This window comes from Ammospiza caudacuta, chromosome 21 (genome assembly GCF_027887145.1).
Source record: "Ammospiza caudacuta isolate bAmmCau1 chromosome 21, bAmmCau1.pri, whole genome shotgun sequence".
Lineage (NCBI taxonomy): Eukaryota > Metazoa > Chordata > Aves > Passeriformes > Passerellidae > Ammospiza > Ammospiza caudacuta.
This window is the reverse complement of record NC_080613.1, coordinates 843020-856899: the sequence shown is the minus strand read 5'-3', so window position 1 is coordinate 856899 and position 13880 is coordinate 843020. Positions and strand designations below refer to the sequence as shown.

At 58.5% G+C, this 13880-nt stretch overlaps 3 protein-coding genes across 3 annotated transcripts; 1 reads left to right on the top strand and 2 right to left on the bottom strand.

Annotated features, from left to right (window-relative positions):
- Positions 1-83: 83 nt before the first annotated feature.
- Positions 84-3284, bottom strand: PPP6C (protein phosphatase 6 catalytic subunit). Its single transcript, XM_058818331.1, is given in 7 exon segments — positions 84-889; positions 1552-1761; positions 1861-1940; positions 2330-2471; positions 2826-2891; positions 2981-3166; positions 3168-3284. Coding segments are annotated over 7 exon segments (1050 nt in total). The 3' UTR covers positions 84-640.
- Positions 3285-3418: 134 nt separating this feature from the next.
- RABEPK (Rab9 effector protein with kelch motifs) lies at positions 3419-5623 on the top strand. Its single transcript, XM_058818489.1, has 7 exons — positions 3419-3477; positions 3619-3755; positions 3830-3982; positions 4060-4221; positions 4470-4619; positions 4798-4947; positions 5103-5623. The coding sequence occupies exons 1-7, from the start codon at positions 3419-3421 to the stop codon at positions 5378-5380; spliced, it is 1089 nt and encodes a 362-aa protein (XP_058674472.1). The 3' UTR covers positions 5381-5623.
- A 526-nt stretch (positions 5624-6149) lies between these two features.
- Positions 6150-10003, bottom strand: HSPA5 (heat shock protein family A (Hsp70) member 5). Its single transcript, XM_058818330.1, has 9 exons — positions 9936-10003; positions 9600-9738; positions 9187-9418; positions 8821-8958; positions 8519-8631; positions 8052-8442; positions 7562-7799; positions 7204-7371; positions 6150-7024 (listed from the first exon to the last, which is right to left on the bottom strand). The coding sequence occupies exons 2-9, from the start codon at positions 9713-9715 to the stop codon at positions 6465-6467; spliced, it is 1956 nt and encodes a 651-aa protein (XP_058674313.1). The 5' UTR covers positions 9716-9738; positions 9936-10003; the 3' UTR covers positions 6150-6464.
- Positions 10004-13880: the final 3877 nt, after the last annotated feature.

Sequence of the window (13880 nt, the reverse complement as noted above, 5' to 3'; positions counted from 1 at the left end):
GCGGAACCCGCGCGGCCGCCGCGCCCCGCCCCGGCCCGGCCCGGCCCGCGCGCCCCGCCACAAAAACACAACAGAGCCTGGGAAAAATCCGAACGATGACTTTAATGTCCAAATCCCGTCGCTGCAGCAGTTCGCGGGTTTAATCGGGATCCCGAGGCAAACGGAACAAACCGGGGACGGGGAACAGCCCTTGGACCGCTTTACTGGGATCCACGGAACACTCGGAAAAGGCTGGCTCGGTCCTGCGCCGTGAGCGCAGCACGGGCAGCCCCGGCCCCACCGCGCACCGGGCACTGACTTTGCTGCTGAAATCTCTTAAAACTTACCAAAAACAAAAAGCTGAACAAGAGAGCGGCCCGAGCGGCTCCCGCAGCGTGGTGGTTAAAGGAATCGGTTCATCTAACCCAGGACTAGGCAAGGACTACATGCAGTAGTACAAATCTCAAGGACATATTACAAATACTCTGAAATTAATCTAGGGCTGGGGAAAAAAACTTGCTACAGACACCATAATACACAATAAATTTAGATAATTTAAAAATAAAAAAGGCAAGAGGCAGCATTTCAGCAGCAAAGTGCTCAATAAAAAGTATATTGTAAAGGGGCAGGAGAGGGAGAGGTGACAGCAGGCGGGCGGGGCTCAGAGGAAGTACGGCGTGGTTGTCCTGGGAGGAATGACACGCTCTGAGTCTGGAACTGCGCGGAATAACTTTGGTTCTCTTGTATTTACATCTTTAAAGACCATGATGGACGCGATGTTCCCGCAGCGGTAGCAGTAGTTGGGAGCTGACCATACCGTTACCAACTTCTCATCAAACATGAATTTGTATCCTTCGTGGACGAGCTGGTGCGCTCTGCAGATCAGCTTCAGGTTGTTGATGTGAACAAACTGCAAGGGAAGGGCGAAGGTCAGCTCAGCACGGCCCGAGCGCCGCTGCCCCAGCACGTGCTGCTCCTGGGCTGGCCCCACAGCAGGACGGAGAGCACAGCAGGGCTGGGCACCCAGCACCGAGACACCCTGGGACGTACAGGTGGGAACACCCCAGCACTGGGAACAGCTGACACCCGGGCAGCAGGGCTGTGCTGTCCCCAGGCTGAGCCCTTCCTGACCGTGCTGTGCCAGGGCCACAGGACAGCACAGGCTGAGCCTGGCAAGGCCACTGTGTAGAGCCCTGAGGACTCTGCTCAGTGCAGACACAACAAAATTAACTCAAGAATTGCTTTAAAAAGGGTTTTTTTCTCCTAGATCCTTAGGAAACCATTCCACGCAGAGCCCAGGGACACTAGTGAGTCCCACCACATCACACTTTTCAAAAGCAAGATGGGTATTAGTGCATCTGGCAGTTACATTTGTGCTTTTAGGTTCAAGTGGCTCATTTTTTCCAGCTGGCACAAGCCAAGCTTCTCCACCAGACCACCACGAGTTACTGGCAGAGGTGTGACAGGGCAGTTCAGTGCCCTGCACTGCCCTTGCTCCACCCAAACCCCACAGGGGGCTGAGCCCCTCAGCTCCCAGCCCACGCTGGGCTGTGTGGCCCTGAGCAGAGTTACCTCATTGGTGACCTTGGCCCCGAAGAGCCAGCCTGCCCCACGGGGGCTGATGGCCCACGTGTCCACGTCCTCGGGGTCTGACCACACCAGGTCGCAGAAGGCGCCTTTGTGAGGGATCTCCTGGTTGCGCTCGATGGTCCGGATCTGGTCCAGGGTCTTGATGTCTGGGGAGAGGCCCCCGTGCACACACAGGATCTGCTCGTCTATCAACTGCAGGGGAAGGACATGAGCACCTCAGCACGGCTGCCAGGGGAGCCCCAGCCCACAGCTCCCACCAGGACAACGTGTTAGCGTGATGTTTGCACTTACAGCTGCTATTGTGAGCATGTCAAACACTTTGGTGCAGTATCTCCAGGCGTTCGCGTTCCCGTATTTGGTTTGGCACTCGTCTGTTGGAGAGAACAGTTTTATTCCTTGTGGATCAGAGGAAACAGGCAGAGCAAACGCTGACAGCAGAAGCTGCACACCCAGGTGTGCCACACGAGCCCTGCCAGGAGCCCTGTGCTGGGTCCTGCTGCTGGCCAGGACCAGCTCCAGCAGCAGGAGGGACCGAGCACCTCCTGCTCTGCCTGTGCCTGAACGTGGCACCAGAGCACAAGCAGAAACCCCAGGTGCCAGAGGAAAAGAGCAGCAAGATCTGCCTTAAACACATTCCATTTCAGAAACAGTGACCTTGTTACCAAAGGACAGCCCTGGAGCCCGTGTGCCCCCCACCCCCCTGGGCACCCTTGCCAGGGTTTCCCGAGGCAGGGGAGCTGCAGGCACAGGCAGCACTCACCGTAGAACCCGTACACCTGGGTGATCTGCCTGCTCTCGTGGTTGCCTCGCAGCAGCGTGATACGGTCAGGCCACTTGGCTTTTAGTGCAAGGAGGTACGTGAACGTCTCGAGGCTGTAATACCCTCGGTCTACAAAGTCCCCCTGAAGGCACATGGAGAAAGGGCACAGTGACACATCCGCTCCCCGTCCTCCCTGCCGCACAGGAACCCAGCGCTGGAGGGCACCGGCACCTGCTGGGACCCGCGGCGGCTCCGGGCACTGGAGTGTCAGCTCTGGGCTGGGCACTCCCCTCTCCGCTGTCCTGACGTGACCCCGGTACACGCGGGCAGGGCAGGGCAGGGCAGGGCAGGACGCTCTGCCTCACCCCGCGGGGCTCCCGGCAGTGGAACCGGCGGGCAGGAGCCAACACCGGCGCCGGGCGGGGCCCGGGACTCGGGAGCCCCTCGGGGTTTCAGCCCCTGTCAAACCCGGCGGGGCCGCGCCCGGCGCACCTACCATGAAGATGTAGTTGGTGTCGGGGACCTGCCCGCCGGTCCGAAACAGCTCGCACAGGTCATAGAACTGCGGGGGGAGAGAGGCGTGAGGGGCACCGGGCATCGGCACCGACCCCGGCCCGGGGCTGCACCGGGAGCGGCCCGGCCCGGCCTTACCTGCCCGTGGATGTCCCCGCAGACGGTGACGGGCGTAGACACGGGCTGGACGTTGGACTCCTCCAGCAGCAGGTCACAGACATAGTCACAGAGGCGCTGCGGGACGGAGCGGGGCAGGGTCGGGGTCAGCGCCGGGACCACCGGCACCGCCCGCTCCGGCCCGCCCGGCAGCGCCCATCCCGGCCCCGGCCCGCCCCGGCCGGTCCCGGCCCCGCCGCCGCGGCCGCACCTTGAGGTCGTTCTCGGGCAGGTACTTGCACAGCCGCGCGATCTCCACGTACTTGTCCAGGTCCAGCGGCGCCATCTTGGCACGGGTCGGGCAGAAGCGGGCCCCCACCGCCACTTCCGGGCGGCGGAGCGCGCCGCCGGCGCGGGCGGAAGCGCAGGGCACTTCCGGCGGCACTTCCGGCCGGCCGGCCCGGCAGCGGCCCCGCCGCCATGGCGCCGCGGGCGCTGCCGCTGCTGCAGCCGGGGCGGCGGCCGCGCCCGGGACAGTGGTGAGCGCGGCGGGGGCGCCGGCGGCACGGTGCTGGGCGGGCGGGGGCGGTGGGGGGATAGCGATGAGCGGGGCGGCGGGACCGGCGGGAGCCCGGGCCGGCCCAGCCCAGCCCACGCTGAGCGCCGCCCTCGCCCCGCAGGTACCGGCTGAGCCCGCGCGGAGAGCGGCCCCGCGGCCGCGTGGGACTCGGCTGCCTCCTCCTGCCCGGCCGCGTCCTGCTGCTGGGCGGTGCCGACCCCGCCGGGGCCTTCGCGGACGCGCATTTCGTGGAGCTGGGTGAGGGCCGGGCCGGGGCGGGGACCGGGACCGGGACCGGGACACCGGGACCGATCGCCTGTCCCCGTCCACAGCCCCGCTGCGCTGGGTCCCCGCCGGCTGGCGCGGACTGAGGCCGCGCTACGAGCACGCCACCATGCTGCCCGCCGCCGGCCCCCCGCGCCTCTGGGTTTTCGGTGGAGCGCACCCCACCGGGAACCGCGGCTGCGTTCAGGTGCTGGACCCCGGTGAGTGCCCCGGCCGCGGGACGGGCCCGGCCTCCGTGCCCGTGTTGGTTGCTCGGTTAATCAAATGCCTTAATTAGAAATAGGAACGTGGGAGAGCCCTGCAGTGAGGGGGCAGCAGCCGCAGCCTCGGACGTTCCACACGTCCTCGGCGGCCATCGGGGCCCGGCTGTTCGTGTTCGGGGGTGGAGACAAGGGAGCGGAGCCGGTGAAGGACCAGCGGCTGCACGTGTTCGACACAGGTACCTCCCGCTGGGGCACGGGGGCGCTGCCTTGGGGTGTAGCCGGAGGGCTGGCATTGCTGAGCTCTGCTTGGAGTTCAGAGATGGGATGGGTGGCTGTTCCTCTCTTGGCAGGCCCTTATGTTCATGTGCTCACTGGGAATTCAGACCCCGCGGCTTGGATGGGAAGCCTCGGCAGGGCTCTGGGGTTGTTGGTCTGTAGAATTTCCAGAGTTTTGTTCCTAATGCCCATGTGCTCCCATTTTTAGCCACCCTGGCCTGGTCCCAGCCAGAGACTCGTGGTGATCCCCCTTCCCCTCGGCACGGACATGCTGTGGTTGCAGTTGGGACCAAACTCTTCATCCACGGAGGTTTAGCTGGAGATGTTTTTTACAATGACCTGTTCTGCATTGACACGAGTAAGTGTGGATGGAGGTAGTGCAGGGCAGTACCTGTGAGCTGTGCTTTGACTGGGGGGATGTTTTTTCTGAAATACTAGTTCTTAAGTGCTTAAAGTATTACCTTCTTTGTTTAAATCAACAAACTGCATGGGGTTTGTGTAATGCATAACCCTGGAGGTGCTGTTTCCTGCACCAGATGACATGAGATGGGAGAAGATCCCAGCCACTGGGGATGTCCCTGGAGGAAGGGCATCCCACTCCTCGGCAGCATTCCAGGAGCACGTGTACATTTTTGGTGGAATAGGTCCAGATGGGACACTGGATACTACGTACAAGTATCACACAGGTAGGGAGGCTGCTCTCAGGGTGCCAGGAAAGATGCCAGGCAGCTGGGGAGCACATTACCTGTTCAAGCCCTGGAGTTCCAGCACTGCAGGACTGACTGCATGGTGTCACTGCCTGGTGTGTGATGTTTAAGCTGCGACTATCTTTGCACTGCAGGAAGGCAGCACTGGACGCTCCTGCAGTTTGAGTCTCCCCTGCCCAGCGGGAGGCTGGACCACGCCATGTGTGTCATTCCCTGGCAGGCTGGGGCACACGGGGACACAGGTGGGACCCCAGCTGGGACAGAGCCCCCTGTGGCAGCAGCTGAGCCCCTCCAGCAGGGCCTGCCAGAGGGCTGTGCTGAAGACACCTCCGTCCATCTGCTGTTTGTGTTTGGGGGCATGGACACCCAGGGGCACATACACAGGGACTGCCTGGTCACCCTCATTGAGTAGAGTCCCCACAGCACCAGCCTTGGCCCCTGGGGCTACTTGTGCCCCCTAAACATGTCCTTACCCTGGGGCAGCTGGCACAGTGCCCCTGGGGGACAGGGGCGCTGCCTGAGCAGGGTTCTGCTGCAGCCCCAGCCCAGGGAACATGGCAGGAGCCAAGGTGTTTTGAGGCACTGCTGGAGGTGGCACCAGACAAGGTCATTCTGGACTTAACTAATCCCATGGATTGGATAAGGATCAGTTAAATAAAGAGACCAAATTTCAATTAGGCTTCTTTTTTTTCTAAGAACCTTTATTAGGTGTAAACTACTTTTCACTGTTGAGAAAACTGGTCTGTTTCATATGACACTTTATTAAAAGCTCTAAAGTTTTAATACTGCAGGAAAACATAATTAAGCCAAGCTCCTCCCTCACTGCTGGGCACCACCACTACAGCCTGCAATGGGCTCATCCTGCAATGGGCTCTGGTGGATAACCTCCCTCTCCCAGCTCAATAAAAGCTGCCCCTTCAGCAGTTACTCAGGCTTGATCCCCCCTTCCTTATCAGGATCTGTCGTAAAACTGAAGTGAGGTCCAAGTCCACCCTCTGCCTTCAGAAACTGAACCCCAGTTCACCTCAAGGCAACAGAGGCCCAGCTCCTGCTTTCAAACCTCCCATTCTCCAGGAGCCCATGAAAGGTGACCTTGAGGGGGTGAGCTGCACTCCATCCTTCAGGGTTAATCCAGATCCTGGCTGGAGTTGGGTCATGGACATCACAGAACCAGAACAGAGTCCAGTGTAAATAACAAATTTATTGTGGTCACTCCAGGTAGAAAAGCTCTACACCAAGTTCACATGACCAAGTTGTTAAATAGAATGTTCCAATGCCAATACTTCTAAACCCACATTTACACTCCCACCCCGCTCCCCTCCCCAGACATCGAGCAACTGCTAACGAAAAGCAGGATACAGCCACGTCGGGCTAGCGGTTCCAGCTCCACTCACGAGTGAAGATTCAAAGTTACATTCCAAATTAAGAGTTCAATATTTTAAACAAGTGTTCCTGAGTCCAATATATACACACACCACATTCGGGGACACCGGTATCTACAACTCGTCCTTCTCTGCCGCCTCCTCCTCGCTGGGCGGGGGGCCGGCGCTGCCGTACAGCTTGCTCACGATGGGCTGAACCACCTCCTCCAGCTCCTTCTTTTGTGCTTTGAAATCTTCTATGTCCCCATCTTGATGGCTTTCCAGCCACTCAATCTTTTCCTCCACTGCTTTCTCTATTGTTTCCTTGTCCTCAGAGGACAGCTTCCCACCCAGCTTCTCCTTGTCCCCAATCTGGTTCTTCAGGGAATAGGCGTAGCTTTCCAGCTCATTCCGGGCATCGATGCGCTCCTTCAGCTTCTTGTCTTCCTCAGCAAACTTCTCAGCATCGTTGACCATCCTCTCGATCTCCTCTGGTGTCAGCCTGTTCTGGTCGTTGGTGATGGTGATCTTGTTCTTGTTGCCGGTGCCCTTGTCTTCAGCCGTGACACGGAGGATCCCGTTCACGTCGATTTCAAAGGTGACCTCGATCTGGGGCACGCCACGAGGGGCAGGAGGGATTCCCGTCAGATCAAAGGTGCCCAGGAGATGGTTGTCCTTGGTCAGGGGACGCTCACCTGCAACAAACAATGACACAGTTACTCTCTTGCCCAGCTGTGGCCTGTACTTTGTGAAACCGTGAGTGACACAGTTCCATGAACAAAGTACCTACAGCCTTTGTGACAATCAGGAACAAGAATGAAAGCCCCTACAGCAGATTCCAGCTGTCACATGGGCCACCACAGCTGACACCCACCTTCATAGACCTTGATGGTCACAGTTGGCTGGTTGTCAGAAGCTGTGGAGAAGATCTGAGACTTCTTGGTGGGAACAACGGTGTTTCTTGGGATCAGCTTGGTCATGACACCTCCAACGGTCTCAATGCCAAGAGTCAGGGGACACACATCGAGCAACACCAAGTCACCTGGAACAGATCAAAGGCAAGACTGTGACACAACTTCAACACAAATCACAACGCTGCAGACAGGATCCTGAGGCCTCGGGGGCACAGAACTCCAAGGACTGGAAGAGATCCAAGTTAGTCTGCATTTGCTTGTCAATGCCCAACATCCACTGTTGAGTCAACTCTTGGGTGGCAGTGAAGGTGCCATTACCTGTATCCTGGTCCCCAGAGAGCACTCCAGCCTGCACAGCTGCGCCGTAGGCCACAGCCTCGTCTGGGTTAATGCCACGAGAAGGCTCCTTCCCATTGAAGAACTCTTTAACGAGCTGCTGGATCTTGGGGATGCGAGTTGATCCACCAACCAAGACAATCTCATCAATATCAGACTTCTTCAGGTCAGAATCTTCCAGGACTTTCTGAACAGGCTTCATAGTGGAACGGAACAGGTCCTGCAAAGACAAAACCCCAAGGATTGAGAGACTGCATTCCCAGCACGCCCCATTGTGCAGCCCCAGGGGTACAAAGTACAACCACTACAGAGCAGAGATGCCAAACTGAGGCCCAGCTCCCTGGCAGGAACAGCTGCCTGCTTACACTGAGTTATTTATACTCCAAAGTGCAGTGTCACAGCATGAGATGCTGCACATTCCCCAGTCCCAATCCAGAGCTGAGGCTGTGTAACTTTACCTTTCTAAACTTACCATGTTCAGCTCCTCAAACTTGGCTCGAGTGAGTGTCTCCGAAAAATCTTCTCCTTCAAAGAAGGACTCTATTTCAATCCTGGCCTGGTGTTGAGATGACAAAGCTCTCTTGGCCTTCTCCACCTCCCGCCTCAGCTTCTGCACAGCTCTGTTATCCTTCCTAACATCTTTGCCAGTCTTCTTCTTGTAGAGCTTGATGAAGTGCTCCATAACACGCTGGTCAAAGTCTTCTCCACCCAGGTGAGTGTCTCCATTAGTAGCGACAACTTCAAAGACTCCGTTGTCAATTGTGAGGAGGGACACATCAAAAGTTCCACCGCCCAGGTCGAATACAAGGATGTTCTTCTCTCCCTCTCTCTTGTCCAGTCCATAAGCAATGGCAGCAGCTGTTCTGTAGAGGGAACAGGCTGTCAGGGCTGGGGACCAGCCCACAGCTCCCCTGGGGCAGGACAAGGTGGGCTACTCACGGCTCGTTGATGATGCGCATCACGTTGAGCCCCGCGATGGTGCCCGCATCCTTGGTGGCCTGGCGCTGGGCATCATTGAAGTAGGCTGGCACCGTGACAACAGCGTGGGTCACCTGAGCAGGGAGGGACAGCTTTGTTACAGTCTGTGAGCACTGCTGGAACAAGCAGCCCATCCTCAGAGATGAAGAGCCAGCAGCACTGACTGGTTTGGGATGGCAAGGTCAGTCCTGGCTCAGCCTACCCTTCTCCCATTTCCTAAAGTTGCTAATCCAAGTTGTTACCAGTGTTTCCTGTGCACTTACTTTCTTCCCCAAGTAAGCCTCTGCTGTTTCCTTCATCTTCGTCAGGACCATTGCAGAAATTTCTTCAGGAGCAAATGTTTTTGTCTGTCCACCTCCAACATCAACCTGAATATGGGGCTTGGCTTTCTTCTCAACTACCTGAGGAGAACAAAGGATACCGTCTCATTCAACCATTCCAAACTGTTACCATGGTTCTTTCTAAAAACCAAGCCAAAGCTCTGTGACAGGCATAACCTGAGTGCAACTAACACCAGGAACTGTTGTTTACACACCAATTCTCCCATGGGGCACTGTGAGCAGATGCCTCTTCTGACCCGAATTGCAGTCCTCCCCTCCAGCCCCCCTGCCTCTGCACTCAGGGCCCACCTTGAAGGGCAGGTACTTGATGTCCTGCTGCACGGAGGGGTCGTTCCACGTGCGGCCGATGAGCCGCTTGGCATCGAATACAGTGTTCTCCGGGTTGGACGTGAGCTGGTTCTTGGCAGCATCCCCGATCAGGCGCTCCCCCTCGGGGGTGAAGGCCACGTAGGACGGTGTGATGCGGTTCCCCTGGTCATTGGCGATGATTTCCACGCGCCCGTTCTTGAAGACGCCCACGCTGGGGTTGGGGGGGAACGGAACGGTCAGGCGGGGCCGCGGCCTGCACACATTTCCCCCCCCTCGCCTCCCCTTGTGCTCCTCCCCGCGCCCTCCCGGGCCCGCAGTCGCTTCCCCGCGGCTCCCGCAGGCCCTGCCCGCCCAGAAGGGCCCGGCCGCCCCCCGTGCCCGTCCCCACGCACCAGGAGTAGGTGGTGCCCAGGTCGATGCCCACCACCGTGCCCACGTCCTCCTTCTTCTCCTCGTCGTCCGCCCAGACGGCGCCCAGCGCCAGCAGCGTCAGCAGCAGAAGCCTCATCCCGACCGCTCACCTGCGCCCACCTACCGAGAGGCCGCCGGTTACACAACGCAGGCGCCACGTGCGTGGCCGCCCCGCTCACCCCTCCCCGCGCCGCAACCACCCAGCCCCCGCCGTGCGGAATCACCCCCAGTCCCCACCCCATCTCTCCGTGTCCCCAACCGCCATCCCCCCCGCAGCGGCCCAGCCCCGCGCGGCCCTTACCGCGCCCGGCCCTCACCGTGCAGAAACGCCGCGCCCCGATCTCCGCTGAGCCGCCAGGCCGCGCCGCCCGCCCTTTTATACCTTCCGTTACCCCTTCGTGGAGCCTCTCCATTGGCTGCCGCGCCCTCGCTGGAGCCTCTCCATTGGCCGGCTGCTACCAAGCTGGCCTCCCGCGATTGGCGAGCACCTCACGGCCGCTCCGCCGTGCCCGGCGCGCCCCCCTCGCGCCGCCCCATTGGTTCCACCCGCCGGCCGCGGCCACAGAGAAGCGTGAGCCAAGCGGAGCGTCCCCATTGGCTGGGCGGGACCACGGCCGCGGGGTGGGGGGGGGGCACTTCTGGAAGTTTCCATGGTTACCGGCCGGGGGGAATAACCCGCCGGTGGGGGGGGGCGCCGACGCTCCCGGGGGCACCGGGGGTACGGGCGGTACCGGGGCCCTGCCGGGGAGGAGGCGCGGGGAGGTTGGAGCCGGGCCGGTATCATGGCCGGGCCGTGTAGGGTCTCCGGGCAGAGCCCCCCCCGGCGGGGATGAGGTGACACGCGTGTGCCCAGCGCCCCGAGGCGACACCGGGACCCGTCCCCGGGCGGCCGCCGCCCGCCCCGCCGCTGCCAGCAGGTCGCGAGGCCCCGCCATGTCGCGACACCGAGCCCCGCACGCACAAGCCGGGGCCGGGCGGAGCCGGGGCTGACGGCGGAGCGAAGCTCCAGGAGCGGCCCCGGCTCCGCCCGGCCCTCGGCCCGCTCCGCCTCGCCCCGGCCCCGCTGCCGGTGCCGGCCCCGGGACTACAAGTCCCAGGAGCGCCGTCGCCGCCTGCGCAGTGCCGCGCCCGCCCGGGCCGCAGCGGGAGCCGCCGGGGCGCTGGCCGGGTAGGGACACGCTCGAATCCCGCGACAGCGCTCGGCTTCCTCCCCCGAGGAGGAGGAGGGAGAGGAGGAGGGAGCGGTGGGAGGAGGAGGAGGAAGGCCCGGGGCCTGACAAAACGCTTTGGTTTTTCCAGGGCAGCGAGAGGGAAGGCGGGCAGCCGAGCAGAGACGGAGCCGCGGAGGGTATGTCGGGTGGGTCTATCGCGATAGGGCGCCGGGAGGCGGCGGAGCGGCGCGGGGCCGGCGGCAGAAGTTGTCGGTGCGGTTTGCCGGGGGTTCCTCCGCGCCCTTCTCGCCGGGCCAGCCCTGCCCTGCCCGCCCGGCCGGGCCGGGCACCGCGCTCCGCTGCGGGGGCACTCGCGGAACCGGAGCCCTCGGAGCGGGGCCCTCGCGGCGCCGGGAGCCGCTCGCGCCGCCGCTCCCGCGTGGCTTTGTGTCGGGCAGGTTTAAAACTTGAAACTTGACCGGTGCCGTGACTTCCCTTTTTGGTCCCTCGCAGACCCCTGGGGCTGGAGAGCTCCGTGCGGGCTGTATCGGGGTTTTTCTTGCAAAGTCATGATACCGCGCTCTGAGAGCTGTTGGGATGGAGCTCTCGGAGCGGGCATGTGACACTTCACTTACTGATAGGTAAAGTGCTGTTTTGGCGGACGATGCAGCTCACTCGCGAGCAGAAGCTGCAATTTGGAGGGGATGGAGGGGAAATGGCAGGGGCAGTCCATGAAATCTGAAATATTCTGTAAAAGCAGCAGGATGGTGGCTTTAGGAAACACTTTCAACTGCTGCAGCTGAGGAGGGTTCAGAATTAAGGTGCTCAACACACGGATTTTGATGTGATATTTGTCAGATAATGGAGAATATACTCTCCTCAGTAGCATCTGCCCTTCCTTGCAGATGGGAAAGGAGCTGCTCTCAGGAGAACAGGTTGGTTTTGTAGTTTGTGCAGCTTCAAGTTCTGCACTTGCTCTGGCTGAAAGTTTATTATTGTGATCCTCACCTGAAGGGAACTCCACTTTCTGGCATCACAAGCAACTGGAATAGATTTTAGCATGGTTATGTGCTTTTGCTGATTTTATTCAACATGGCAATGCCATAATAGATGGCACTGGCAGTGCCATAATTTATTAGCCAGCTGATCCTGTCCTTTGCTGATGATTTCTGTTATGTGGCACGAGAAATGAGGTTCTCCTCACACGTGGATATGGACAGTATGTCCTGGGCTAGTTGAGAGCAGCCTCTGGGCAGAAACAAGGCAGGGAATGAGTTTCTTATTAATGACACTTAGACAGTGGACCGGCATTTTGTGTGTCACACACGTGTTTGAGCTGGTGGGTGCTGTAATGTGAGGGTTCAGCAGTGAGCTCTGGGTCATGGTGAACCATCCTGCTGGAAAAGGGCTCTGCTAGGGGAGATGGGCAGTTATATTGTGTTGAGAAATAAGGCTTGTGAGAAGCTACTATAGATATTAATGAGGAAGGGGGTACTTCGTCAGGGCTGAATTAGCTTGGAAGCCATTCAGGCTTGCTTAGGAGTTATTTTTCAGCAGGATGGAGGGATTTTGCCTTGCCCTGCCCTGCCTATGTTAGATGTGCCCAAACTTGCTCTGGAAGTTGAGTTTGCATAGCGAGACTCAGGAGGAGCAAGTAACCCTGAGCAGGAAACACAGGAGGAGGAAGGAGGATCTGGTGTACCAGCAGAGTTCACCACTTTACCTAATCTCTTTTCTGTCACTGAATCACAGAAACATGCAAGAGAGATGTGTGTTCCTGTACGCCACAGGACAAACCCATGACATTGTGAGGTGGAGTTCAGCACCTGAAGATTCAATGTCATGTTCTCCAGGACTTTATGAGTGGGAAACAATCTGTGTCCTGTGTTCATCAAAGGACAGGCTGCCTCGGGTTCTGAACAAATGTGTGCTGCCAGCAGGGCAAGGCATCTGGGATGCTGTCAGGTCATGCAGCCTTTGTTGTTGATATGTGGAACATCATGAAGGGAAATTGTCTGAGTTGTTGTGCTAAGCTGCTCTTACTGTGTCACAGTTACTTGCAGGTTCCTGAGCAGTCTTGAAATAGCTGACAGAAAATGGAAATGTTTCCATATCAACATGAAATCCCAGGATTGAAAAGTAATCTGCACATAGCACAATTTTACATATCTGTTGTTCCTTCAGCCACAGCAGGCTGTTGGATATCTAAATATCCTATAGTGACTCCTTTATATAGCTGTGTACAGATATCTGCTATTTCAGGTGTTGTGCCTGGTATCATAAACCAGATTGCTGGGTAATTACAGGCATCTTTTTGTTTATGAGCAGCTGATAAGGTAATCTGGCAAAGGAGGAATCAGCAGAGGCTCTGCTCTGGAGCTGTTCCATGGTGTGTCACTGAGTGTGGCTGTGGCCAAGTGCTCTGGAGTGCACCTTGTGGAGCCTGGTCAGAGGATGCAGCTGCTGTCTTTGTTCTGCTGCAAAGGGAAGAGGTTTTGGGGAGGAGCAGTGTGTGTCAGGTAGGTGTGTTAGTGGTACAATAACTTGTTTTTTCAGGACGAGCTGTGTGGGTAATAGCAGCGTCTGAAGAGAGGAATAGTGTGTGCATCTTGCCCAACTGGGTTTTTGGGTGTTCTTCCCTGAGCCTTGCTGAAGTGCATTGTGTGTCAAACTGCTGCTTTACATCCCTGCTGTTCCCAGGTCTGCCAGGGACCTCAGGTGGAGACAGAGCTGTTTGTGCCCTTGCTTGCTGTGCATCTGTGGCTTCAGAACAATTCATTTAAAAGCTGGTGGAAGGCAGCTGGTGGAAGGCAGCTCTGTGCAGAGGTGCTCCTCTGCACAGAGCTGGATCTCAGCAGCAACCCTTGCAGCTGAGCCACTTTGATTTTTATGGAGGTTCCCAGGCTGGGGAAGCTGCTGATCCAGTTTTCTTGTACACAGGGTGAAAGCTGCTGTCATGCAGCTGTCCTGTGGACTGACACAAAATCCTGTGGATTTTCACAGCTCTTGACAAAGCAGTGGCACACAGTAACCTGCTGTGCTCAGTTCTGAATCAATTCTGCTCTGGCTTTCGTTATTTCTGCTGTTCTGCAGCAGAGGCAGATAAGACAC